Genomic DNA, 27,270 nt, shown 5'->3' with positions numbered 1-27,270 from the left:
ACGAGAAAAGATGTCGTTTTAACGAGAAAAGATGTCGTTTTAACGAGAAAACATCTCGTTATTACGAGAAAAGATGTCGTTAAACGACATAATTGAGTGGAAAAAATAATATGTGTGCGGCAGCAATGCGTCACCGTAACACCAAGGCACTAAAAAGCTCTCTTCTAAAATCTCTTCCACATATATCTTTTATCCTAACCTGCTGTGACAAACAATAAACAACATTTTGTATTATGACGAAATATAAAATATATAATATCTCCTGCATATAAGCTTGCTTTTTTGCTCAAGAGGATTAAATCCACATGCCACATAGGGCTGCACGATAAATCAAAATAGATTCGAAATCGCGATTCGACAGAAGCTGCGATTGTCATGTGTATCTTTCAGTGAAGCACGGTTCTGTGATCAGCAGTAAATCTCCATCCAAAGGCGAGGGCGCTCTCGCGCTGAAACTCCAAATAGCCTACGCTTCGCAGAAGAAACCCAGTAAATGCCTATAGCGGTAGCTGGATAAACAGAAGATTCAACTGCTTTCATTGATTCAACGTGACTAATAAACACACGATTATGACAATATATGGTTTATCTAAGTTATTATTTATGTAATTTTAATTAAAATAAAGTATATTTATAATGCAATGCCTTTATCACTGCTTAGAATACTATGAAATATGTTGCATGCCTTATTCTGTGTAAGAAGCCACATCATCTCACAGAAGGATTTATTTCAAACACTCGACTGACGTTATGAAGTGAGTTTGGAGTAAAAATATGTTATTAAATGTGGTATTTTCACATGCTTTCAGATGGAGCAGCATTTACTACACAGAGCCGTACGTAGTTCACTGAGAAGCTATGCAAACAGCTGTCATTATCACAAACGATTTCTTCGATTTCATAATCGCGCAATAAAATTGTCTGCGTAACTTGTAAGTGAACTACAGCTCTGTGTAGTAAATGCTGCTCCATCTGAAAGCACGTGATGATGATTTACTGCTGATTACAGAACCGGCTTTACTAACAAAATGCGCATGACAATCGCATTCGATTAATCGTCATATGCTTCTAACCACGAGTTAGCTGTACAGTATAGTTTCAACCACAACATGCACATTACGATGATGTTTGCAAAAGTTTGTTGGAACAATAAAACACTATAATATAGCCCGGTAACACTTTACTTGAAGGGGTGTGCATAAGACTGACATGACACCTTCATAATCATGACATGACACATGTCATGAATACGAAGGAGGTTTTATGCATGTTTATGACAACTGTCATTAAGTGTCATTCGCTCAGTTATGTCATTTTTAATGCAAATATGACATTATTTGACCTAACCCTACCCCTACCCTTACCCCTAACCATAGCCCATAACAAAGACATCTCAAACAATGTCATCTTTGCATTAAAAATTACATAACTGAGCGAATGACACTTAATGACAGTTGTCATAAACATGCATAAAAAACCTTCATATTCATGACATGTGTCATGTCATAATTATGTAGGTGTCATGTCATGATTATGAAGGTGTCATGTCATGATTATGAAGGTGTCATGTCAGTCTTATGCACACCCCTTCAAGTAAAGTGTAACCTATAGCCCTTCTATAGAAAAGAGTGGCCTTTCTTTCTTTTTTTTCACAGTAGAAAAGGCCATATTGGGTTAGAGTGATATGAGGATGAGTAAACGATGACAGAATTTACTTGTTTTTTTGTCAGTGAACTGTTTATTTAATATGATATGTATGAATAAGAAATACTATAAAATACTTGCCAGTGTTTACATTTGTGGTTTATCTTGTTGTGCTACGACCAGGTTCCTGTTGTGACCTGAGAGAACATGAGTGCAAACCTCACAATCGCGGCCTAAACAACAAGTGTTATGATGACTGCATGTGTGAGGAGGGTGGGTATGACTTTTTTTGGTTTACTTAGAAGGTAACATTCTAGAGCGATACAAACAAAATGTAAAAAGGAATCTCATAAAACCGGTCTGGGTCATACAGTATTTCACAAATAAATAAATAAATAATGAAAAATAAATAAAACAGAATTTTGCTTAAAGGGGTCATATGACGTTGCTAAAAAGAACATTATTTTGTGTATTTGGTGTAATGCAATGTGTTTATGCGGTTTAAGGTTAAAAAAACACATTATTTTCCATATAATGTGCATTATTGTTTCTCCTCTATGCCCCGCCTTTCTGAAACGCGTCGATTTTTACAAAGCTCATCGTTCTAAAAAAGTGAGGTGTGCTCTGATTGGCCAGCTATCCAGTGCGTTGTGATTGGTCGAATGCCTCAAGCGTGTTACGGAAATGTTACGCCCCTACCATACTGTGATGCCGTCTCCCAGCAGGACGAGTCAAAACCAATAAAACCCATTACAAATGAGGCATTTGTTGCATCCAGTGGGGACATAATTACTGATTATAATGACATATACTCTCTTTTTATGCGTATCGGGCTGCGCAAACATAAAACCATGTCTGCATTTGTGATCGGAGAAACAACAAACAACAAGCCTACTCTACACTGCTCAAAACTCGCGTTTGAATAATCAGTGGCAAATTATTTAAATATAAAAAACGTACTTACAGGCTGTGAGTCAGAAGCGCCAGACTGTCCTTGCAAATTTGGAACTGCCCAACTTTATAGAAACAGCCTTTGTGCCACAGACGCATTGTAGGCTACTGGTTCAGGAAACAGTCCTCATCCTCCATAAAATGCACAGCACACATCTGAATATTTGGGTTGAACTGTTCTGGAACAGTGTTGTAAATACAACTTAACCACTGATTTCTAGTTGTGTCCTCTTTTGGAAGACCAAACAAAGTAGTTTCGCTTTCACATCGAAACACACAGCGACTTCACAATATGGCAGCGGCAGCAACAGCAAGAATTAAAGTTACACCTTCTTTCTTTGCGTGAACATTTGGGCGGCGTTATGCAGATCTTCCCACATCGTGACGTAGACATGTGGAGGCGTGTTAGAACGAGGCGTTTTAGGTAGGCGTGGTTGACTCTTAACTTTTATAAAGAATATCTCTTTGGATTTGAGACTTTAGTCTTTGCAACTTTACAGATCTTCTTTATGCACCAAGAGCTTGTAACACTTCAAAGAGAAAGGAAAAATTTAAATCGCATCATATGACCCCTTTAAAGAAAATGTTTATTATTATTTTTTATTACATCATGGCCCTAACCTGGGAACATGTAATAAACGAAACATAATAAATGTAAATGTCAAATTCTTTAGGTCTGCGTTGTTATGCCAAGTTCCACCGCAAGAGGAGAGTGACCCGAAGACGGGGCCGCTGTGTGGAGCCAGAATCAGCCAACAGCAACCAAGGAGCCTTCATCACCATCTGACATATAGAGAGATACCCCATGACTGATGATGGACTGAGCTTTGAAGAATGTGGGTCAACGTTAAACGTCCTCAGCCCACAGTATAAATGTACATACACTGTTCATCTGCTTGTCAGGGTTGTGCACCATTCAGAATTAAATTTAGAATGGCTTTTAAATTCTTGAATTTGAATTGAGGTAGCAATCAGTATACAGAATTGTAATTTGAAACCGAAAGTAGAATTTTATTTTTCAGTTTGAATTAGCCACGAATGTTGTCACACACAACATATGGGATATTTCTAGAAACTCTAGATGATATTAATAATACAATTTTGAAATGCCACCTATTAAAATCAAATACTTTTTTGGACTTAATCAAAGCCAACTAATAAATGGACCACTGAATTTTCTAATATGCTTTTATTATTAGTACTCGTGTGGATAAGCTCAATATATAATGTAATTGATAGGTTCAAATTTGGTCAGTATTTATTTTTTATAAAATTATTTGAAAACAATTTGATGATTTTTTGTGATGCATGGTGGCATAATTAAAATCTGAAAAAAAGACGCCTCTACCTACAATTTTGCAAAACTCTAAAAGCATACCTTTACACACAATTAATCAAAGCTTCCAGCTCAAATGAACTCTAGAGTCAGTAAAATGGCAGCAACTTTTTTATTTATTTTCAAAATGATGATTATGGGGACAGATTTTCTATTAATAACAAATATTTTTGTGTGGTTCCTTGCACAATATTATAGCATAACCTCAAAATGCTTTTACCATAGCACATGATTTGTAAATAAATACATTTTGACATTGGCATCACATAATCAGCTCCATATGTACTGTATGGCTTTTCTAATGTAGTAAACTTGCTCAGTATCTCACCCGGTACAGCACTGCACTTTGTGCTGCAGAACGCTCAGCTATGAGTTCCATGAAACACAAGATAAAACACAACCTTGGTTGGAAGTTAAACAATGTATTTACTTTATAGAAATAGGTCTGTTCAAAGAAAAATGATTTGTGCGTATTAGGGATTAAATAAGCACAAGTATACAATAACTGATTAAATTGACGATGCAGCTACGCTGTGTCATAAAACTAAAATTTCTAGGTAGAATTACTATTGTCAATTCCTCTTTCTGTTATTCAAATACCAATTCAACATTCTGACTGTGGCCAATTGAATTTTGCAGTTCACATTTATGAATTTCAAGGAAGCTGATTCTTAAAGTATGAATTTTGCCCAACCCTGCTGTTTGTCAAAAGTTAATTTTAAGTTTGAACAGAATAATTTGTGTTTGAATGGAAGGCTTTTTCTACTGATTATTGTTATACTACTGTCAATAACTACTGCTACTCCTGTATTAATGGATATTGATTTGTTTGGTTTATTTGTAATATGTGCTTTATTTATTCAAGTACCAAACAGCTTCTTTTATTGAGAGATGTTATCATGGACAGGGAATGTGCTCTTCTTTAATGACTGTGTGTTCTGACAGAAAGATGGATGGTTGAATGAGTGATTGTTACCTGTATGGGTTAGACTGGAGGGATAGAGATGGACAGAGGAGATCGAGGGAGAGATGGATGACTTGTCAGTTTAAATCACTGAGCTTCTTTATGGTCTCACACACCTGTGTCATGTCACTGTCTTGTTTTAACTGTTTATTACACTTTTATGTTAGTGGGGCTGTAGATATGCTTTAGTCTTTGTAAAGTTTTTTTTTCTCTGTTACCTTGTTTTCAACTTGAAATTTCTCAAGCTCCATAAATTGTCAATTATTTTGAACTGATATACCAGAAATAAACTTAACTAAGGACACTAGGATCCTAACAGTTTTTCCCCGCTCCATCACAGATGCTGTTGAGATGATGGCACACTGTGATATATTGTACATATTATTGCAAATATTTAGGTCACAAAAAATATTAAGTTTCCCTACAACTGCGTGATTAGTAGACAACAATTATATTTGAAATAGTACACTGCAATGCACTGCTACTGTAGGTCCATGTTCTAAATGCATGGGATACACTGATGGCTTTCTACTTACTTGCTAATATGTGACCCTGGACCACAAAACCAGTCTTAAGTCGCTGGGGTATATTTGTAGCAATAGCCAAAAATGCATTGTATGGGTCAAAATGATAGATTTTTATTTTATGCCAAAAAACATTAGGATATTAAGTAAAGATCATGTTCCATGAAAATATTTAGTAAATTTTCTACTGTAAATATATTAAAACTTCATTTTTGATTAGTAATATGCATTGCTAAGAACTTCATTTGGACAACTTTAAAGGTGATTTTCTCAATATTTAGATTTTTTTTTTGCACCCTCAGATTCCAGATTTTCAAATAGTTGTATCTCGGCCAAATATTGTCCTATGCTAACAAACCATGCATCAATGGAAAGCTTGTTTATTCAGCTTACAGATATAAATTTATACTTTCAGTATAAATCTGAATTTCCCTTATGACTGGTTTTGTGGTCCAGGGTCACATATGTGCAGTATACATGAAAGCATACTGTGCTTAGTACTGTATCCCACAATGCAACAATGATTAAACTGAATATTATATAGGTTATTTTTTCCTAATCTTTTTCTTGACTCATTAGCATTTTTATGATAGTATACTACCATTTTACTCTTACCATTATATCCAGTGCTCCTAGATGTGATATTTTCCCCAAACCAACAAAACCTGCAATCCCACCTCACAGCCGATTCTAATGGTTTTATTGTTCATGTCATTCACAGTGTTAAATGCATACAGAACACTGAAACAAATCTGAACAGGTGACTGCTCAACTGAGTTGAAATAAAATTAGCTGTGGGATGATGGAGTTTGTGATTAACTGCTTAGGCAAAAAAAAAAAATCACTCATAATTTTAAATTTTGTTGTAAAATGCTGTGTTTTATCAAGGCATTAACGTATTGTGATGAATATATCATCAGCACCATACCCTGAGAGTACATGAGAAGTTGACAAAATATGTAGGCAAAATGTCACAATTGTTAAAAAAAATTATTTTAACCACCAGATTTACACCATAATTGCATTAGATTCCTTGTGTACATACTTTCTTTTATAACACTCATTGGAGTGCAAATTTATGAGAGATTATCCTCAGACCATGCTGGCCATATCAAGTTGAAACATCAAACCATTCTCATATAACGCATCAGTGAATTATAATGAAACATGATGATTAAACAATATCATCTAAACAGGCAGGAGAAGATACATACTACTTTTGATTAGGTAATTTTTATTTGTTAAAAAAAATTTTTTTTTTAATTGTGCTGCAAAATTCAGAGTGGTTTGCAAAAAATTAGTTCGAACTGAATCGCATGATTTATCTGAACTACAGGAATTTTGATAATCAAAAAATGCAATGTATGGCTTAAAGAGAATTTTATTAGCACAATGACAAAAAGTTGAACACTGGTTGTAGAGCCTGGGCTTGTCATTGAATCTAGAACCTCAGGCAGTGTTTGATGCCTCTGAAAAACTTCCTTAGAGAGCTCTATAATGCACGGACGTGTCCTCTAAACTGACTAATAGTCTGTGGCATTGTCTTTGTCCAGGGACTGGAAGGCTCTCTGCAGAGCAGGTGACCTTGCTTTCTGTGTCTTTGTGTCCTTCTGCCTTCCTTGCTGTTTATTTATCTTTTCATTCTCTTTGTGTATTCTGAGTCACACTTCCTTCCAGAGTATCGTTGTTTCTTGTTTTTCACCTTCAGTATATTACCCGATATCAATATTTGCGAGGTAGAGCCCAAATAAATTTTTGGCACATTAGTGCTATTTAATGGACCAGGCTAGTGCCACACAAGGCCTTTGAATGCCAGGGGCCTTTTAAAGTCACAGGCTGCATGGCTTCAGACTGCAAAAGGAAACTTAACACTGTGGTCCTAGGTGCATACTGTCTGACCATTGAAGCCTCCAGGCCATTCATGTACACAGTTTGAGATAACCACTGGGCCCACTGCAACTTTTAAATGAGGGTCCTTCAGAGAGTACAGTGTGAGCTGAACAACAGGGCCCCCAGGTGACTCCACCTGCACAATGCAAGCTTAACACCAGAACTGCATGTGGGTCAATAATAATGTGTCTTCAATAAAGAAAAAATCTTCTTAAAATCTAGGTTAAATTGGCTTTGAAATTTATATTTGTATTGAAATAAAAAAAGAAAATTGAAAATTAGAAAATTTTTTTCATGTTGACTTAAAATATTAAACATTGTTCAAACATGAATTTAAAAGTATTTAAAATGTTTAAATGTGATATTTTTACATATTTTCCCCTCTCAATTTATCAGTTAAATTTTTTCTTGCATCTTTCTGTATATATATATATATATATATATATATATATATACATATATATATATATATATATATATATGTATATGTATATATATATATATATATACAGTGCCGTGAAAAGGTTTTTGCCCACTTCCTGTTTTTTTTTATTTTTTTTGCATATTTGTCACACTTAAAAGATTCAGATCATCAAACAAATTTATTTTTACACAAAGATAATGCAAGTAAATACAGAATGCAGTTTTTAAATGATGATTTCATTTATTAAGGGAAAAAGCTGTCCAAACCTAATCGGCTCTACGTGAAAAAGCAATTGCCCCCTTCGGTTAAATCATGAAATAACTGTGATTAACCACATTATTTTAGAAAGCTGAGTTAAATTTCACTAGCCACACCCAGGCCTCATTACTGCCAGACCTGTTGAATCAAGAAATCACTTAAATAGAACCTGTCTGACAAAGTGAAGCATGCTTAAAGAGCAACACAGCATGCCGTGATCTAAAGCAATTCAAGAGCAGATGAGAAACAAAATAGTTGACATTTATCAGTCTGGAAAGAATATAAAGCCATTTCTAAGGCTTTGGGACTCCAGCGAACCAGGGTCAGAGCAATTATCCACAAATGGCGAAAAACTTGGAACAGTGGTGAACCTTCCCATGAGTGGCCGGCCTACCACAATTACTCCAAGAGCGCAACGTCGACTCATCCAGGAGGTCATTAAAAGAACCCAGAACAACATCTAAAGAACTGCAGGCCTCACTTGCCTCAATTAAGGTCAGTGTTCATGATTCAACAATAAGTAAGAGACTGGGCAAAAACAGCATCCATGAGAGAGTTCCAAGGCAAAAGCCACTGCTGACCAAAATGAACACAAAGGCTCGTCTCACATTGATGGAACCATGAATTCTGCACTCTATCAGAAAATCCTGAAGGAGAATGTCCGGCCGTCAGTTTGTGACCTCAAGCTCAAGCGCACTTGGGTTATGCAGCAGGACAATGATCCTAAACACACCAGTAAGTCCACCTCTGAATGGCTCAAGAAAAACAAAATTAAGATTTTGGAGTGGCTAAGTCAAAGTCCAGACTTAAATCCGATTGAGATGCTGTGGCATGACCTTAAACAGTCCATTCATGCTCGAAAACCCTCCAATGAATTAAAACAATTCTGCAAAGAAGAGTGGGCCAAAATCCACTCATTGCCAGTTATCGCAAATGCTTGATTGCAGTTGTTGCTGCAAAGGGTGGCACAACCAGTTATTAGATTTAGTGGGCAATTACTTTTACACGTAGGGCCAGGCAGGTTTGGACAGCTTTTTTCCCTTAAAGGGGTCATATGATGCGATTAAAATTTTTCCTGTATTTTTGAAGTGTTAAAAGCTCTTGGTGCATAAAGAAGATCTGAAAAGTTGCAAAGGCTAAAGTCTCAAATCCAAAGAGATATTCTTTATAAAAGTTAAGAGTCAACCACGCCTACCTAAAACGGCTCGTTCTAACACGCCTCCACATGTCTACGTCACGATGTGGGAAGATTTGCATAATGCCGCCCAAATGTTCACGCAAAGAAAGAAGGCGTAACTTTTATTCGCGCTGTAATATTGTTGCTGCTGCCATGTCGTGAAGGCGCTGTGTGTTTCGTTGTGAAAGCGAAACTACTTTGTTTGACCTTCCAAAAGAGGACGATATCCGCTCCGTCATGCCTAGAACTGATCCGTGCTGGTCGCTGAGAAAATACATCAACTTTGCGCTGTGGATCGCCGGATCGGCTTTCACCGTGGATGAAGCGGAGTCCAGCCCGGGGTCGTCACATGTGGTTGCCGCAAGCCCACAGGCCGCTCCTTCGTCAAATCCGCCGGCCGCGCCGTTCTCAAGCCCGCCCGCCGCCGCTCACTCTAGCCCACCGTGTGTTTCGTTGTGAAAGTGAAACTACTTTGTTTGGTCTTCCAAAAGAGGACACGACTAGAAATCAGTGGTTAAATTGTATTTACAACACTGTTCCAGAACAGTTCAACCCAAAGATTCATTTGTGTGCAGCACATTTTATGAAGGACTGTTTCCTGATCGTGGAAGAGTAGACTACAAAGCTGGCTGTTCTGACTCACAGACTGCAAGTACGTTTTCATTTAAAGGATTTGCCACTGACGATTCAAACACGAGTTTTCATTTCTTCGATCACAAATGCAGACATGGTGGTATGTTTATGCGGCGCGATGCAACGCAACGCGTAAAAAGACAGTGTAAGTCATTATAATCCGTAATTATGTCCCCACTGTATGCAACAAGTGCCTCGTTTGTAATGGGTTTTAATGTTTGTCTCGTCGGTCCGGCCGGACAGGGCATCACAGTATGGTAGGGGCATAACATTTCCGTCACACGCTTGAGGTATTTGGCCAATCACAACGCACTGGATAGCTGGCCAATCAGAGCACACCTCGCTTTTCAGAACAATGAGCTTTGTAAAAATCAACGCATTTCAGAAAGGCGGGCCATAGAGGAAAAACAATAATGTACAGTATGTGGAAAATAATGAATAATGTGTTTTTTTTTACTTTAAACCGCATAAACACATTTCATTACACCAAATACACAAAATAATGTTCTTTTTAGCAACATCATATGACCCATTTAATTAATAAAATCATAATTTCAAAACTGAAGCAAAGTACCTCCATTTTCAGGGGCTCAATAGTATTTGGACAGTTGACTAAGAAAAGGTTAATTGACCATGTGCTGTCCATTCCCTCATTACTTCAGGACAAATTAAGCAGATAAAAGATCTGGAGTTGATATGAGATATCAAATTGGCATTTGGAAGCTGTTTGACTGGTGCTACCAATATGAAGTCCAAGGAGATCTTGATGAAAATGAAGGAGGCCATCGTTAAGCTGAAAGAACAACATAAATCTATAAGAGAGATGGCAAAAACCAACAGTTGGCTACATTCTGCACTGGTGAGCTCAACAACATCAAAAGGCCTGGAAGACCAGGGAAGACAACTTAAATGGATTATTGCAAAATCCTTTCCTTGGTGAAGAAAACCCTCCTCATAACATCAACAGAAATCAAGAATATTCTGGAGGAGGTAGGTACATCATTGTCAATCTACAATCAAGAGACACCTTCATGAATGTACATACAGAGTAGTGCTGCACGATAAAACGAAATTGAATCGAAATCGCGATTCGACAGAAGCTGCGATTGTCATGTGTATCTTTCAGTGAAGCACGGTTCTGTGATCAGCAGTAAATCTCCATCCAAAGGCGAGGGCGCTCTCGCGCTGAAACTCCAAATAGCCTACGCTTCGCAGAAGAAACCCAGTAAATGCCTATAGCGGTAGCTGGATAAACAGAAGATTCAACTGCTTTCATTGATTCAACGTGACTAATAAACACACAATGTGGCTGAATTAAAACAATTCTGCAAAGAAGAGTGGGCCAAAATTCCTCCACAGCGATGTGAAAGACTCATTGCCAGTTATCACAAACACTTGATTGCAGTTTTTGCTGCAAAGTGTGGCACAACCAGTTATTTTAGGGGGCAATTACTTTTTCACAGGGTCAGGCAGGTTTGGACTGCTTTTTTCCCTTAATAAATTAAATCATTATTTCAAAACTGCATTTTGTATTTACTTGGGTTATCTTTGTGTAATATTCCAATTTGTTTGATGATCTGAATCATTCAAGTGCGACAAACATGCAAAAAAAAACAAAAAAAAACAGAAAGGGGCAAAAACTTTTTCACAGCACTGTGTGTGTGTGTGTGTGTGTATATATATATATATATATATATATATATATATATATATATATATACATACATACATACATACAGTCAGGTCCGGAAGTATCCTAAACAAAGCATTTCAAGCAAAGTACCTCCATTTTCAGGGGCTCAATAGTATTTGGACAGTTGACTAAGAAAAGGTTAATTGACCATGTGCTGTCCATTCCCTCATTACTTCAGGACAAATTAAGCAGATAAAAGATCTGGAGTTGATATGAGATATCAAATTGGCATTTGGAAGCGCTTGTCGATGTTACTACACTTCGAGTGAAGTTAACCTGTGGCAAATTCAATTGAATGGGTATGATTTGGAAAGGCACACACATCTTAATAAACGGTCTAACGGCTGCTAATGCATATCAGAGCAAAAACCAAGCCCTGAGGTCAAAAGAACTGCCTGTAGAGCTCAGAAACAGGTTTGCATCAAGCCACACATCTGGGGAAGATTTCAGAAAAAAACATCTGCTTCATTGAAGGGTCACAGAAGCATGTAGTCTCTGTTACCCTTAATGGAAGAAGTTTGAAACAACCAGGACTCTTCCTAGAGCTGGCCGCCAAACTGAGCAATTGATGGAAAAGGGTCTTGGTTAGAGTGGTGACCAAGACCATGATGGTCACTCTAGTTGAACTCCATGATCATATATGCAGATGGGAGAAATCTTTTTTTTTTTGCATAAAAACACCTAAAGGACTTTCAGACTCTGAGAAACAAGAGTCTCTGGTCTGATGAACCTCAATTCCAAGCATCATGTTTGAAGGAAACCAGGCACTGCTCATCACTGGTAGCAGCCTCATGCTGTGGGGCTGTTTTTCAGTGGCAGGGACCGAGGGACTCATCAGAGTAGAAGATAAGCTCAATGCACCATAATATTGAGTTAGCCTTAATGAAAACCCAGTCCAGAGCATTCAGAACCTCAGACTGGGCAGAAGGTTCACCTTCAAAGAGGACAATGAACCTAAGCACACAGCAAGAGTGGCTTATAGACAACTCTGTGAATGTTCCTGAGTAGCCCAGCCAGAGTATGAGCTTGAACCCAATCAAATAATTCTGAAGAAACTTGAAAATGTGCATTTGCGCCCATCCAACCTGACAGAGCTTGAGAGGTGAAGAGGTGAGGAGAAGAATGGCAGATAATTGCCAAATGATGATGATCAAAGCCTGTCGCATTAAACAAAAAAGACTTGAGACTGTAAAGGTGCTTCAGCAAAATATTTAGTTAAGGGTATGAATACTTATGCAACGTACTTATTTCAGTTTTTTTATTTTTAATAAATTTACGAAGTTGTGAAAATTCTGTTATTGCTTTGTCAGTATGGTGTATGGAGTGTAGATTGATGTGGAAAAAAGTTATTTAAAGCAGTTTAACATAAGGCAGCAACATAAAATGTGAAAAAATTTATACTTTCGCATGGCACTGTAAGTAAACTACGGCTCTGTGTAGTAAATGCTGCTCCATCTGAAAGCATGTGATGATAATTTACTGCTGATTACAGAACCGGCTTTACTAACAAAATGCGCATGACAGTCGCATTCGATTAATCGTGCAACCTGAATACAGAGAGTTTACAACAAGGTGCAAACACTGGTAACAACAGGATACATACATACATACATATGTTTGATATACCATACCTCAAAAGCTTAATGATGCGATTTCAAGTTTTACTTTCTCTTTGGAGTGTTACGAGCTGTTCGTGCATAGATAAGATTCCTAAAGTTGCAAAGACTAAAGTCTCAAACCCAAAGAGATATTCTTTATAAAAGTTAAGACTTGTCCACACCCTCCTAAAACGCCTTGTTAAAAAAAAACGCCCCTACATGTCTACGTCACTGTGTGGGAAGATTGGCATAACACCGCCCAAATGTTTACGCAAAGAAAGAAGGTGTAACTTTTATTCTATTATAGTATTATAGTATCTATTATAGATATTATAGACTTTTATTCTATTATAGTATTGTTGCTGCCGCCGCCTTGTCGTAGAGACACTGTGTTTCGGTGTGAAAGCGAAACTACTTTGTTTGGCCTTCCAAAAGAGGACACAACTAGAAATCAGTGGTTAAGTTGTATTTACAACACTGTTCCAGAACAGTTCAACCCAAATATTCGAGTGTGTGCAGTACATTTTATGGAGGACTGTTTCCTGGGAGAGTAGCCTACAATGCCGGCTGTGGCACAAAGGCTGTTTCTATAAAGTGGGGCAATTCCAACTTTGCAAGGACAGTCTGGCGCTTCTGACTCACAGACTGTAAGTATGTTTTCATATTTAAAGAATTTGCCACTGATTATTCAAACGCGAGTTTTGAGCAGTGTAGAGTAGCACTTGTTGCTTGTCCTTTCTCAGATCACAAATGCAGACCTGGTTTTATGTTGACGCGGCTCGATATGCAACGCAATGCGTAAAAAGACAGTATAAGTCATTATAATCAGTAATTATGTCCCCACTGGATGCAACAAATGCCTCGTGTGTAATGGGTTTCATTTTGTCTTGTCGCTCCGGGACACGGCATCACAGTATGGTAAGGGACATAACATTTCCGTCACACGCTTGAGGCATTCAGCCAATCACAACACACCGGATAGCTGGCCAATTAGAGCACACCTCGCTTTTCAGAACAATGAGCTTTCTAAAAATCGACGCATTTCAGAAAGGCGGGGCATAGAGGAGAAACAATAATGTACAGTATGTGGAAAGTAATGTGGTTTTTTTTCTTTTAACTGTATAAACACATTGCATTACACCAAATACACCAAATAATGTTATTTTTAGCAACGTCATATGACCCCGTTAAACTTGATCCAGACTTAAAGATCAAGATCAAGATCCATTCTGTCACCGATGGAGTTTTGGTTCCTTGCCGCTGTCGCCTCTGGCTTGCTTAGTTGGGGACACATAATATGCAGCGATATCGTCGACTTGATTGCACAGATACTATTTAAACTGAACTGAGCTGGATGATGACATCACTGAATTCAATGATGAACTGCCTTTAACTGAAAATTTAATCATTTTGCATTATTGACACACTATTTTCCTATTTAGTACTGTAAAGTTGCTTTGACACAATCTGTATTGTTAAAAGCGCTATATAAATAAAGGTGACTTGACTTGACTTGACATATTTGCTTTCGCATAGTTTTGTTTTATTCATATACTTTTAGGTCGTAAAGTTGATCTAATCTGGCTGAGGTGTCCTGGCCTGGAGATCGTTCACAGACATATAGATACTGAGTCTGGTGTTGGGTGAGGGCTCTGTGATTGTTTGTTAATCTAATGCAGGGATCCTCAAATCTCACCCACTAGATCCACTTTCCTGCAGAGTTTAGCTCTAACCTTAATCAAACACACATGAGCATGCTAATCAATATCTTCAGGATCATTAGAAAATCACAGGTAGGTGAGTTTGATCAGGGTTGGAGCTAAACTCAGTGCATTGGCCCTCCAGGGCAAGATTTGAGGAACCCTGATCTAATGAATAATTGATTTATTAAATCTAATGAACAGAGTGTGTCTGATTGGTCCAAATGCTACATGGAACAGGAAATCTGCTTTCTTTTTGAAAATGTTTGTGTTTTAATCTGCCCGCTATAACAGCGGATCAGTGCTTGAACGGGCCCAGAGTTTACAGCAAACACATCGCTGACTGCACCCGGAACTGGATGGGGTGATTGGCAGCTTAAGAGAGGCAGCTTGGGGGGTGGTCCAGCTGCAGTGAGACTGGGTCCCCTCCTCTTTCTGTCCCATAGATCAGGACGACCCCTGAGGCACAAGGGTCCAGCGCTATCTTGGGCCGGGGTCCCTGACGCTTCAGAAACGAGTAGCGTTTGGCCAAGCGGGAACGTCGACAGCTGCAGAGCTAGAGCGTTTTGGCAGGAAGTGTCGCATGGTTTGGGACGACTTTTGTGCCTTCGTGAAATGCTCAGCGAATCCTTCGACCGCTGGCCAGAACAGACCGGTGGGGGAGATCGGAGCACCAAGGAAGGGAAATCACGTTGTCCTTGATTTCCATCAAGGTCAGCCATAAGAGGCACTCGAGGACCACCAGACTGGCCATGGAACGCCCTATAGCCTGAGCTGTTGCTTTGGTGGCGTGCAAAGCCAGGTCCGTCACGCTTCTCAGCTCCCTGAGCAACGCTGGGTCTGGGCCAGACTCGTCTGTGTTGGCGAGGAGTTTGCCCAGCCGAGTAGTAGGTGCATCCATCGAGTGCTGAAGATGGCAGATTTACATGGCTTGGACGGATGGGGAGCCTTTGCCTTCCAGCCGATAGCAGTGGGCGGGCAGAGATGCGCGGCCACTGAATCGTCCAGCGGAGGCAGCTTCTCGTATCCCTTATCTTCAGCGCCGTCCCCCGAAGTGAGGGCGGATGAAGCGGAAGTACGGAGGTGTGCAGAGTATGGGGTGCATCATGACCTGGTGAGCTCATAATGGACCTCCAGGAAAAAAAGGAGAGGATCGCTGACGAAGGGCTTGACGGCGCCCCGGCATGAACCACTCGTCCAAAGGCTGCGGGAGGGCTCCTCTGGTGGAGACCACTCCAATCCCAGCTCCTCGACGGCTTTCGAGAGGACACAGAGTAATTTGGCATCCATCCTGGGCTTAACGTCGCTGGGCTCGGACGACGGTAGGGGGGCAGGGGCGGCAGTCGAGCCCGACAGCTCCTCTGCGTCCGAGGCTGCTAATGACATGCTGTCATCCAGCAGCTCATCATCACTCCCACCGAACGAGAGATCACTCGCGCTGGCAGAGGGACGCTGGTCAGGCTGGGAAAAGAGGATGGGGGAAACCTCTCTGTGAGGAGAGAGCGAAGCACGTGGGACTTGAGCCGACGTGAGCTTGCTCGCATCCGAGCGCTGCAATCCCCTGCCCCGCTGCTTTTTCCTCACAGGCTCCTGGTGGGAAGAAAGCGGGAGGGCGCGAGGGGCGGAGTCGCTCTCTGAAAAGAAAGCTATCCATGAATGCAGAGTGGCGAGACTCATGTTCTCACAGTGGAAACAATCAGTCTCAGTGAGTGCGGATTCTGTGTGGGATTTCCCCAAGCAGGAAACGCACTCACGGTGGCCGTCATCGGCGTGCAGTGGAGACCTGTACATACCACAATAACGACTCAGCATTTGAAGCAACGCTGCAAAAATGTGCTCTTAGAAATGTGCTCTTTGTAAGGCTCGCCAGATGGCAGTAGGGGAAGCTGGACCACTGCTGTGCGGCGCTGAAGGCGGCGAATCAGCCGAGCAGAGAGGTCGCTTTTCCACTGCGAGGCGTGTCAACAGCGAGCAGGCTCTTCAGTCAGCAAAGATCAGCGAAGAACGTCGTCGTCGTTGAAGGAGAAGAAATCTGAATCCTATGGCGAAGTACCCGGCTAATATAGCCAGATGGCCCCGCCCATTCTGGGGGGCTTCGTGGCCATAGGTTCGTGCAGCACCGCTGCCGAGCCATTGGTTAGTTTTTTAAGTGAACGGCACGAACCAATTGCCATGCAGTTACACTGCGTTATTGAAAAAGGCTTCAGTTCAGGAGAAAAAAGGATTTTTTCTCATAGAGTCTTAGCAGACGCAGTACGAGTGAAGTATCGATAGGGAACTGTGATTTAAGTAACACAGGAAATTTTACTGTGTTGCGTGATAGCAGTACGTTGTAACACGAAAATTCTTCCTTTTTTTCTAAACATCATGTGTGTATCAGTACAGGATTGTACAGATTGTATATTTTTCGACATATTCTGTAGAAACTGTAAGTGGTGTATGCCTAAATGCCATGATTTTACAGTGTTCTTCATGGTTGTCAAAACATTGCTAAATGAGTGAAAATGAATAGCACATTTCTCATCAATAAGCCACGTTTTGAGGTATCCTTCATGACCATAGCACCAACATGTTAGAATTAGTGGCATACAAATGCTCTAATTAACTCAAATTAGGGGTTTGTTCATAAGAATGAACAAGAGTAAAGGTGCAGTCACACTACACTTTTCGTTAAATTGGTTCTTCTATTTCTACATTGATTATTCATATATATCTGAATGCTGGAGATAGGAAATGCAAGTTCATGTGAATTTTGGTGCATTCTGAAGTATACGTTTGTTGAACTCTGTCCTGCAAATTTGCATCAAGGGAAGAAGTCTGACCAATAGAAGATCAAAATACCAGTGTGACCTCTAGGCAGAAATAAAAGAACGAAACCTTTAAATATTGCAGCATTGCTGTAAAATGTAGTGGATTGCATCATTTTACATTTAAAATGTATTACAAACCATCCAGTGTCCATAGAAATTTTGTACGTTCAAAGTCTAGTGTGACTGGCTTAATAGTGAAACTGGCTTTAGCAAACACACACACAAACTACATCTTATTTGCATTATAACACTGTAATTTGTAAAGACAAGCCTAATGTATATCAGAGGTCAAACAGGAAGGTGAACCTTTCTACCAGACACTCAAACAACAAAGACACTAATTTCCCATATGACGCGTGAAAAACTTCCAAAGTAGATTTTAGTTCCTCTAAGCCAGGGTTCCTCAAATCTTGCCCTGGAGGGCCAATGCGCTGCAGAGTTTAGCTCCAACCCTGATCAAACTCACCTACCTGTGATTTTGTAATGATCCTGAAGACATTGATTAGCATGCTCAGGTGTGTTTGATTAGGGTTAGAGCTAAACTCTGCAGGAAAGTGGATCTCGTGGGCCAGATTTGAGGATCCCTGCTCTAAGCTAATTGAATAAATCTGGGCTATTCATCAGACTTAGGTGACATATTCTTCCAACGAACTGTCCCAGGTTTTCTTAAAATCATGGACCACAGCTGGCTAATTGGATCGCTAGCATGATCTATCAAATTCAGCTTTGTTGTGTTTAGTAATTTCATGTCCATAAGTGTGTGTGTATGTGTGTTTGTGTAGGAGCATTTAACAAATCATTTATGAGTACAGGGTATATTTTATTTAGTATTAGTGAATGTGCCAAGCGGTATGTGCAATTTATTTTGGTTGTTTCTGCTATGACAAGTCTTTAAAGGTCTTGCATTAAAATAACATGAGCCACAAATCAATGGGAGCTGAAGAATAACCTATCTAAACTCTGATTAGATGCATTGATATTTTTCTAGTGTCAAACAACATGCACAATGACAGAATACATAAAGGAAAAGTAAAAAAAAAAAAGAAGAAACTATGGGTGGTTGGGAACAGTGTGACCCTTTCCTGTATTGAGACATTTCGTTACACTTCCAAATGTGACAACGAGCCCTGATCTCTCCTATAACATTCAGAAAACATTATTGTAAATATGCACAGTAGAAATTAAAACAATTGTGACATCAATGCATAGACACACAGGCTGTCCTGCTCTCGGATTTGCAGATGGAGTAATGAGTGGAGGGAGGTGTAGTCACATGGCTCTGGTCAGGCTGGTGTCACATGGTTGATGTTTGCAGTCACTTCAGAGAGCTGGGCAAACGTCTGTTACACACAGTTACGATGAAAGTGTTTCAGGCTTCATTTGTGAAATACTGAAAACTACAGAGGGACACTAAATCGTAAAGGGGCAGTGACACTATGGAAATACCAGCCATAAATCTCAAGGTAATGTATTTATGTTACAGTATGTGTGTTGTATAGTGAGTACATTGAGATAAAAAGAAATTCATTACTAAATGATCCATCAAAAAACCTTCAAGATCAAAAGAAAAAAAGAAAATTGTGGTTTTATTGAGACATATGTCTACACTTTATGACACAGGAAACATTAAATTTGTTAAATAATTTATCAGTAACTTTATTATCAATTACCTATTATCCAACTTTTTGTCAATTTTGTTACATTATTTCCTCAGTTGTGCTTCCGTGATTCTAATTCAACCTCTACTATTGTATGTCAGTGGCTGTGTTTCAAAACTGGTAATATTATTTTATTATAACCCTAAATGATCCATCAAAAAACCTTCAAGATCAAAAGAAAAAAAGAAAATTGTGGTTTTATTGAGACATATGTCTACACTTTATGACACAGGAAACATTAAATTTGTTAAATAATTTATCAGTAACTTTATTATCAATTACCTATTATCCATTAAAGCAACTTTTTGTCAATTTTGTTACATTATTTCCTCAGTTGTGCTTCCGTGATTCTAATTCAACCTCTACTATTGTATGTCAGTGGCTGTGTTTCAAAACTGGTAATATTATTTTATTATAACGAGGAACCAGTAAGATTCTGAATGGATATAGCAGTGCTGTAAATACATTTGTTTTCTTTATTTTGGACAGAATTGTTCTTTTGTATGGGTTCATATCCTCATTATTTTAGAAATGCGTTGCCTTTATTAAAGGTATTTGTATTTGTTCTGGGCAAAGTGATTTTTAGAGATACCCCAGATCATAGGTGCAGCAACATTTTTGGACATGTAGGCCCAAAAACGCCCATGACTGAATGCTTACTGGGTTTGAGCCACGACCTACAGTATGTCTAGGGGACAGATTTGTACATTTACTCATGAGCTGCACTGTGTGTGTGTGTGTGTATTTTTTCTGCAGGCCATCGTGTTGGTTCACTGGTTACTGACAGTCTGGTGAGAGTTACAGTGCCTTTGCCTTTCTCTTTTATGTTTTCCCACACTAACCTGAGGAATTTCACCAGTTCTCAGTTCAGCAGAAATGGAAATACATTTCTTCTTCAGACTAAAAAAGTCAAGCCTGTAAATGTGTTTGTAGGCTATATAAAACATTTGAAGCCATGTAAACATTGTATTGTATAAACAAATTATGTAATAGATTATTTTGAATCATTTTAATTGATCTCTTCTCTCAGTGTGGTACATTGTCTGTAGTAGCAACTGGAGGTCGCAAATATGCTTTGCATTTAGGTGGTACTTGAAGCTTGAATGCTTCGACAGTAGAAAAATTGCTTATTATAAAATTTGCTATTTGCTATATAAAAAAACCGGCATGATTGTTTTATTTATTTATTTTAGAAAACTGAGTTATATTGACAGCCCTAATTAAAATAGTAGTCTTAAAAGGTTTGAATGCATGTTTGTATGCAGGGCATGTTTGATCACCTGGCTTCCTACTTCTTATGTGTTGGGGAACATGAGTGCTCTTGCAGTGGGAGTGTGGGCCATTGCACAGAGAGACTCCATAGACGCTGTATTAATGGTAAGTGTGATTTTTTTCATCAAAGAAGAACATGTTTTTTTTAGGTTATGAAGACTTAAAGACAAACAATTTATTAATTAACGATGACAGATGAGAAATCCACAGCTTGAGTCTTGCATAGCCAGAATTTTTACTGTAAGTTACATCTGTCGGTAAAAATCACCCTCTTAGACAGAAAAAGAGCATCTGACTGACATATAAAGCAAGAAATTACAGTTTGTTTGGTTTTTGTATGCCAGTTAGGGGTGAGTTTATCTGAAAAATATTATGTGTGATGTGTGTAATGTATAAAATTTGATTATATTTGTAATGTAGTTTGAATTCATTTGAATTCCTGATAGAAAAAATCTCTGTGACCTCCTCCCGGAAGTTATTTAAAGCCAGCCAATCAGATTAGAGTTTACAAGATGGCCCATGAGCATGCTGAGATTATGTTTTGACCTTCTTATGTGCTTGTGCATAGTATATTTGTCATACTAATATTTGATCTCTGCTCTGCTTCATTCAGTTCTTGATTGGGTTGGCAGTGACCATCCTGACTGACATTGTACATTTTGGGCTGTACTACGCAGCGGGTGAAATCCAGTATAAAAGCGTGGCACTGGACTTGTTCCGCTTTAGTGGGGGCATGGCCATCCTGAGCCTGCTGCTCAAACCTGTTTCCTGCTTCTTTGTTTACCAGATGTACCGTGAGAGGGGTGGCGAATACAACGTCAACTTCGGTAAGCAAAGAGAAAGAATAATGAGTGAATAATAAGAAGACCGGGGGAGAAAGAATAATGGGTGACTGATTAATTTTGGTCCAGAGTGCTTTCATGACGCATGCGAAAGTTTTTCTGTGAGGTTAAAATGGCAGCATTGTTTACTTTTGTTTGTTTAAAGCATTATTGAGCCTATTTTAGGCATTATAATTCCTAAGTCACTGATTGTGGAGCACAAGCAGAGTATTTCACTCAAAACGGCAAGCAAAATGAGTTAAAAGGAGCGGTAATTGAGTTTTAGGGCTGGTCACAAGGCAGATGCCTGACAGAGTGGCCCACAGAAAAGAAAAGAGACAGACAGCTTGACTGATCTCTGCAGTCTGAAAAACAGGGCTTGGGCCTAAAGGGATCAGGCCAGTTTTGACTGATTCCTCACTTTATTATCATCTGTGATCTTAGTATCTTAGCTGTTTTGTTGAGGTGCTAATCCATTTATGTTATCCATCATGTGAGAATTATTTCTCTAGGTCAGTGTTTCCCAACCTTTTTCAACTCGCGGCCCACACAACCAAACACATATGTTCCCACTGCAAAAAAATGTAACTGACCCCACTATTTGTTGGGTTAATAACTGAGTACTCAGAAGCTAGATTGTTAACTGTCTTTATTGAATTAACTGGCAATGAACAGAAAATAACTCGGGCTGGCACCGCTCAGCAAAACGGGAAAACCAGATCCAGGTAGAGGTCGGCAGCGGGTAGACAGTCAGCGAAGCAAGCAGTCAGGAGGGAACATGCAGAGCAGTGTTGAGACGAGCAGTCAAAACCGGCAGAGAACTGGAGCACTGCACAAAGCAAGACTAGAGTCAGACTCGAGTGACAAGCGCAAATTGAGAGCAGATATAGAGCGAAAAATCAAGAGAGATAAAACTGGCGAGAAACCAATGAGCAGCTGCGCTGCGTGCAGCTGCTGCGTTGAAGGGAAAAACAAAAATAAAGACACGAGGGAAACACAGAACTGAGAAAACAACGATCAAACCCTAGTCCATTTTTTATTTGCATTGTGTGAATAATCTGAAAACAACAGCCTGTTTTCCCACACTAACCTGAGGAATTTCACCAGTTCTCAGTTCAGCAGAAATGGAAATACATTTCTTCTTCAGACTAAAAAAGTCAAGCCTGTAAATGTGTTTGTAGGCTATATAAAACATTTGAAGCCATGTAAACATTGTATTGTATAAACAAATTATGTAATAGATTATTTTGAATCATTTTAATTGATCTCTTCTCTCAGTGTGGTACATTGTCTGTAGTAGCAACTGGAGGTCGCAAATATGCTTTGCATTTAGGTGGTACTTGAAGCTTGAATGCTTCGACAGTAGAAAAATTGCTTATTATAAAATTTGCTATTTGCTATATAAAAAAACCGGCATGATTGTTTTATTTATTTATTTTAGAAAACTGAGTTATATTGACAGCCCTAATTAAAATAGTAGTCTTAAAAGGTTTGAATGCATGTTTGTATGCAGGGCATGTTTGATCACCTGGCTTCCTACTTCTTATGTGTTGGGGAACATGAGTGCTCTTGCAGTGGGAGTGTGGGCCATTGCACAGAGAGACTCCATAGACGCTGTATTAATGGTAAGTGTGATTTTTTTCATCAAAGAAGAACATGTTTTTTTTAGGTTATGAAGACTTAAAGACAAACAATTTATTAATTAACGATGACAGATGAGAAATCCACAGCTTGAGTCTTGCATAGCCAGAATTTTTACTGTAAGTTACATCTGTCGGTAAAAATCACCCTCTTAGACAGAAAAAGAGCATCTGACTGACATATAAAGCAAGAAATTACAGTTTGTTTGGTTTTTGTATGCCAGTTAGGGGTGAGTTTATCTGAAAAATATTATGTGTGATGTGTGTAATGTATAAAATTTGATTATATTTGTAATGTAGTTTGAATTCATTTGAATTCCTGATAGAAAAAATCTCTGTGACCTCCTCCCGGAAGTTATTTAAAGCCAGCCAATCAGATTAGAGTTTACAAGATGGCCCATGAGCATGCTGAGATTATGTTTTGACCTTCTTATGTGCTTGTGCATAGTATATTTGTCATACTAATATTTGATCTCTGCTCTGCTTCATTCAGTTCTTGATTGGGTTGGCAGTGACCATCCTGACTGACATTGTACATTTTGGGCTGTACTACGCAGCGGGTGAAATCCAGTATAAAAGCGTGGCACTGGACTTGTTCCGCTTTAGTGGGGGCATGGCCATCCTGAGCCTGCTGCTCAAACCTGTTTCCTGCTTCTTTGTTTACCAGATGTACCGTGAGAGGGGTGGCGAATACAACGTCAACTTCGGTAAGCAAAGAGAAAGAATAATGAGTGAATAATAAGAAGACCGGGGGAGAAAGAATAATGGGTGACTGATTAATTTTGGTCCAGAGTGCTTTCATGACGCATGCGAAAGTTTTTCTGTGAGGTTAAAATGGCAGCATTGTTTACTTTTGTTTGTTTAAAGCATTATTGAGCCTATTTTAGGCATTATAATTCCTAAGTCACTGATTGTGGAGCACAAGCAGAGTATTTCACTCAAAACGGCAAGCAAAATGAGTTAAAAGGAGCGGTAATTGAGTTTTAGGGCTGGTCACAAGGCAGCAGAGTGGCCGAGTGGCCCACAGAAAAGAAAAGAGACAGACAGCTTGACTGATCTCTGCAGTCTGAAAAACAGGGCTTGGGGATCAGGCCATCAGGCCAGTTTTGACTGATTCCTCACTTTATTATCATCTGTGATCTTAGTATCTTAGCTGTTTTGTTGAGGTGCTAATCCATTTATGTTATCCATCATGTGAGAATTATTTCTCTAGGTCAGTGTTTCCCAACCTTTTTCAACTCGCGGCCCACACAACCAAACACATATGTTCCCACTGCAAAAAAATGTAACTGACCCCACTATTTGTTGGGTTAATAACTGAGTACTCAGAAGCTAGATTGTTAACTGTCTTTATTGAATTAACTGGCAATGAACAGAAAATAACTCGGGCTGGCACCGCTCAGCAAAACGGGAAAACCAGATCCAGGTAGAGGTCGGCAGCGGGTAGACAGTCAGCGAAGCAAGCAGTCAGGAGGGAACATGCAGAGCAGTGTTGAGACGAGCAGTCAAAACCGGCAGAGAACTGGAGCACTGCACAAAGCAAGACTAGAGTCAGACTCGAGTGACAAGCGCAAATTGAGAGCAGATATAGAGCGACAAATCAAGAGAGATCAAACTGGCAAGAAACCAAAGAGCAGCTGCTGCGTTGAAGGGAAAAACAAAGACACGAGGGAAACAGAACTGAGAAAACAGCGATCAAACCCTAGTCCTGACCATTTTTAATTTGCATTGTGTGAATAATCTGAAAACAACAGCCATGACACAAACTTAATGGATAACATGCAAGAAAATAAATAAATATAAAACCTTCTGGCCTCATAAACTACAATCTTTGTCACTTACCTAATGCGAAGGTTGGTGTTGTTTAGCATTTATTAAGTGCTGTATGTCGGGCTGAAGTGAAGAAAGGGGTTATTTGCATTGTGTGAATAATCTGAAAACAACAGCCATGACACAAACTTAATGGATAACATGCAAGAAAATAAATAAATATAAAACCTTCTGGCCTCATAAACTACAATCTTTGTCACTTACCTAATGCGAAGGTTGGTGTTGTTTAGCATTTATTAAGTGCTGTATGTCGGGCTGAAGTGAAGAAAGGGGTAGGACAATTTTGCAAGCCACTCAAAATCACTGAGGCGGTCCGAAAGGGGAAGTTTTGAATTGGATAAAAAATTCCGTGCTTCGTTGCGTAATTCGAAGAGACGAGTAAGCACCCTGCCTCGTGAAAGCCATCGTACCTCAGTGTTTAAAAGAAGCTGAACATGATCACTTCCCATTTCTTCACAGAGAAGTCGAAACAAACGTGACTGAAGGGGCCTAGTCTTTATGAAATTGACTATTTTAACAGCCTCATCCAAGACACATCTGAGATCTGTGGGCATCTTCTTGGTAGCTAGTGCTTCTCGATGTAAACTGCAGTGATCAACTGATCTCACGCGTTACGATGCCCCACCATCGCTCTGGCTCCTTCTGTGCTCAGACCCACGCATTTAGACCAATCTATTCCATTTGAAACAATAAATGCATTCAAAATATCAAATATGGCTTCGGTAGTTGATTGAGTCGGCAGCGACTTACAGAAAAGGAAATCCTCTTGTAATTCTCCGTTATGTACATACCGTACATAAGCAATGAGGTTGGAAAGGTTTGCTATATCAGTCGATTCATCCAACTGTAGGGCATAAAAGGGACTCTCTCGAATGTTTTTAACCAACTTCTGAGTTATGTCATCTGCCATTTCATTTAATCTTCTCTCAACTGTATTATCTGAAAGTGAAATCAGATTTAGCCTTTTCTCCACACATCACGCCAACCATTTCTTTCGCGGCTGGTAAAATCAAAATTTCAGCAACTGTGTGAGGTTTTCCAGCCTTTGCGATGAGCTTTGCTTCATGATAAGATGCCTCCACTGCTTTACTGTTGTCGTTGCCAGAGAACGCAGTTTCAATAGTTTGTTTCCTGCTTTGGTACTCTTTCAGTTTGCTCTAAAAAAACTCAATAGTTTTCAACACACATATTCACTGTGTTTAGTCTCCAAGTGCCGTCGTAGTTTGCTCGGTTTCAAAGCTTCATTTGATAAGACTTCTGAGCAAACAACGCAGAGCGGTAGCTGCTTGTTCTCCACTCCCACACACATGAAGCCTAGCGCTAGATAGTCACTACTGTATTTTCTTTTAGATTTATTTTGAGTCTTTTCAGTGTCAGGCCTACTTGTAGATGGAGAAACATCTTCATTTGTTCTTTTCAGCGACCCTGTTGACAGCCATTTATCCATGTTTGAATCTGTTGTTCTGTAGCATATGCAGCAAAAATATTTTAGAATTGGCGGTTTATTCTTAAACCAATCAATGAGCTCGAATAGTGGAAGCAAAGTAATAATAAAAAAAGTGTAATATTTATTTTTTGTTAATTAATTATATATATGAAATTATGATATTATGTTATGACTTAGACATTTTTACATATATTAACAATATTATTTTTTGTTTTAATAGTAATTGGCGGCCTCCCCTGCAATACCGTCTGCGGCCCACAGGTTGAAAACCCCTGCTCTAGTTCTTTTATTAACCCTGTAAAGCAATGTTTCCCAACCCCAAAAAATCATTTTTTTATATTTTTAAATTGCTAAAATGTTCAAAAAAGCAGTTATTCTATAATATCCATTTATGATGTCGCCAATAATTAGAGATGCATTGAAATTCCGGCTGCCGAAAATTAGTTCACCGCTCAGGTTTCACTTTCACATGGTGTGACACTGACAGGAAACATCGATGTAGTACAGTATTGTTTCTTTTTGCAATAGCCCTACTGTGTTGTAACATGATGTGGTAAACGGGCAACTCTGGTAACGCTGCCCTCTCACTCATTGATCTGCTAACCGTTATGCTCATGTGTCCTCTGATAATAATAGCTTTCTAGGATTAAACATTATTTGGATAATTGGTAAAAAAAAAATCTTAATAGCCCTACTGTGTGTAAGGCCTACCTGAAAAACTAAAAAGCAATTTATTTCATTTGTAGGCCTATCGTTATTTGTGCTATCATTAGTAATTTCTTTATTTGTTCTTATTTTATTATTAACTGCTTAGGCTCCTTGTCATGTTTTATTCAATTCAAAGTTTTAAATCAAGCTATCTCGTGCTACTGCAACAAAATTACCCAGCTGTAAAATCAAAAATACACTGAGTGAGCAAAACTTGTTTAATTACCCTTATAACTAGCTATCTCACAATGTTTACATATGAATAAAAGCCTACATTAAAATCTGTCATATA

General features: G+C 39.0%; 3 protein-coding genes across 5 annotated transcripts in view; all 3 read left to right on the top strand.

The window, feature by feature from the left end:
- LOC107560421 (draxin-like) overlaps positions 1-3,709 on the top strand; it is a 29,258-nt gene extending 25,549 nt beyond the window's left edge. For all 3 annotated transcript variants that reach the window (XM_016244602.1, XM_016244601.1, XM_016244600.1), the window contains exons 6-7: positions 1,828-1,917; positions 3,270-3,709. In XM_016244602.1, the coding sequence (XP_016100088.1) occupies positions 1,828-1,917; positions 3,270-3,382 (203 nt within the window). In that variant the 3' untranslated portion in view covers positions 3,383-3,709. The remainder of the gene's footprint in view (positions 1-1,827; positions 1,918-3,269) is intronic.
- A 15,172-nt stretch (positions 3,710-18,881) lies between these two features.
- LOC107560418 (type-1 angiotensin II receptor-associated protein-like) lies at positions 18,882-22,099 on the top strand. Its single transcript, XM_016244598.1, has 5 exons — positions 18,882-19,065; positions 20,017-20,051; positions 20,526-20,637; positions 21,146-21,359; positions 22,029-22,099. The coding sequence occupies exons 1-5, from the start codon at positions 19,039-19,041 to the stop codon at positions 22,097-22,099; spliced, it is 459 nt and encodes a 152-aa protein (XP_016100084.1). The 5' UTR covers positions 18,882-19,038.
- Positions 22,100-22,793: 694 nt separating this feature from the next.
- LOC107560425 (type-1 angiotensin II receptor-associated protein-like) overlaps positions 22,794-27,270 on the top strand; it is an 11,976-nt gene continuing 7,499 nt past the window's right edge. Inside the window, exons 1-2 of the mRNA XM_016244606.1 lie at positions 22,794-22,978; positions 23,487-23,700. Of these exons, the coding sequence (XP_016100092.1) occupies positions 22,853-22,978; positions 23,487-23,700 (340 nt within the window). The 5' untranslated portion in view covers positions 22,794-22,852. The remainder of the gene's footprint in view (positions 22,979-23,486; positions 23,701-27,270) is intronic.

This window comes from Sinocyclocheilus grahami, unplaced genomic scaffold (genome assembly GCF_001515645.1).
Source record: "Sinocyclocheilus grahami isolate Dianchi unplaced genomic scaffold, SAMN03320097.WGS_v1.1 scaffold726.1, whole genome shotgun sequence".
NCBI lineage: Eukaryota > Metazoa > Chordata > Actinopteri > Cypriniformes > Cyprinidae > Sinocyclocheilus > Sinocyclocheilus grahami.
This window is presented reverse-complemented; position numbering and strand designations above follow the sequence as displayed.

Coding starts and splice junctions, on each gene's coding strand:
- LOC107560418 (XM_016244598.1), top strand. CDS start 19,039: ATGGAAATACCAGCCATAAATCTCAAG. Junction 19,066..20,016: donor TACCAGCCATAAATCTCAAG/GTAATGTATTTA, acceptor TTTTTTCTGCAG/GCCATCGTGTTGGTTCACTG. Junction 20,052..20,525: donor CACTGGTTACTGACAGTCTG/GTGAGAGTTACA, acceptor GTTTGTATGCAG/GGCATGTTTGATCACCTGGC.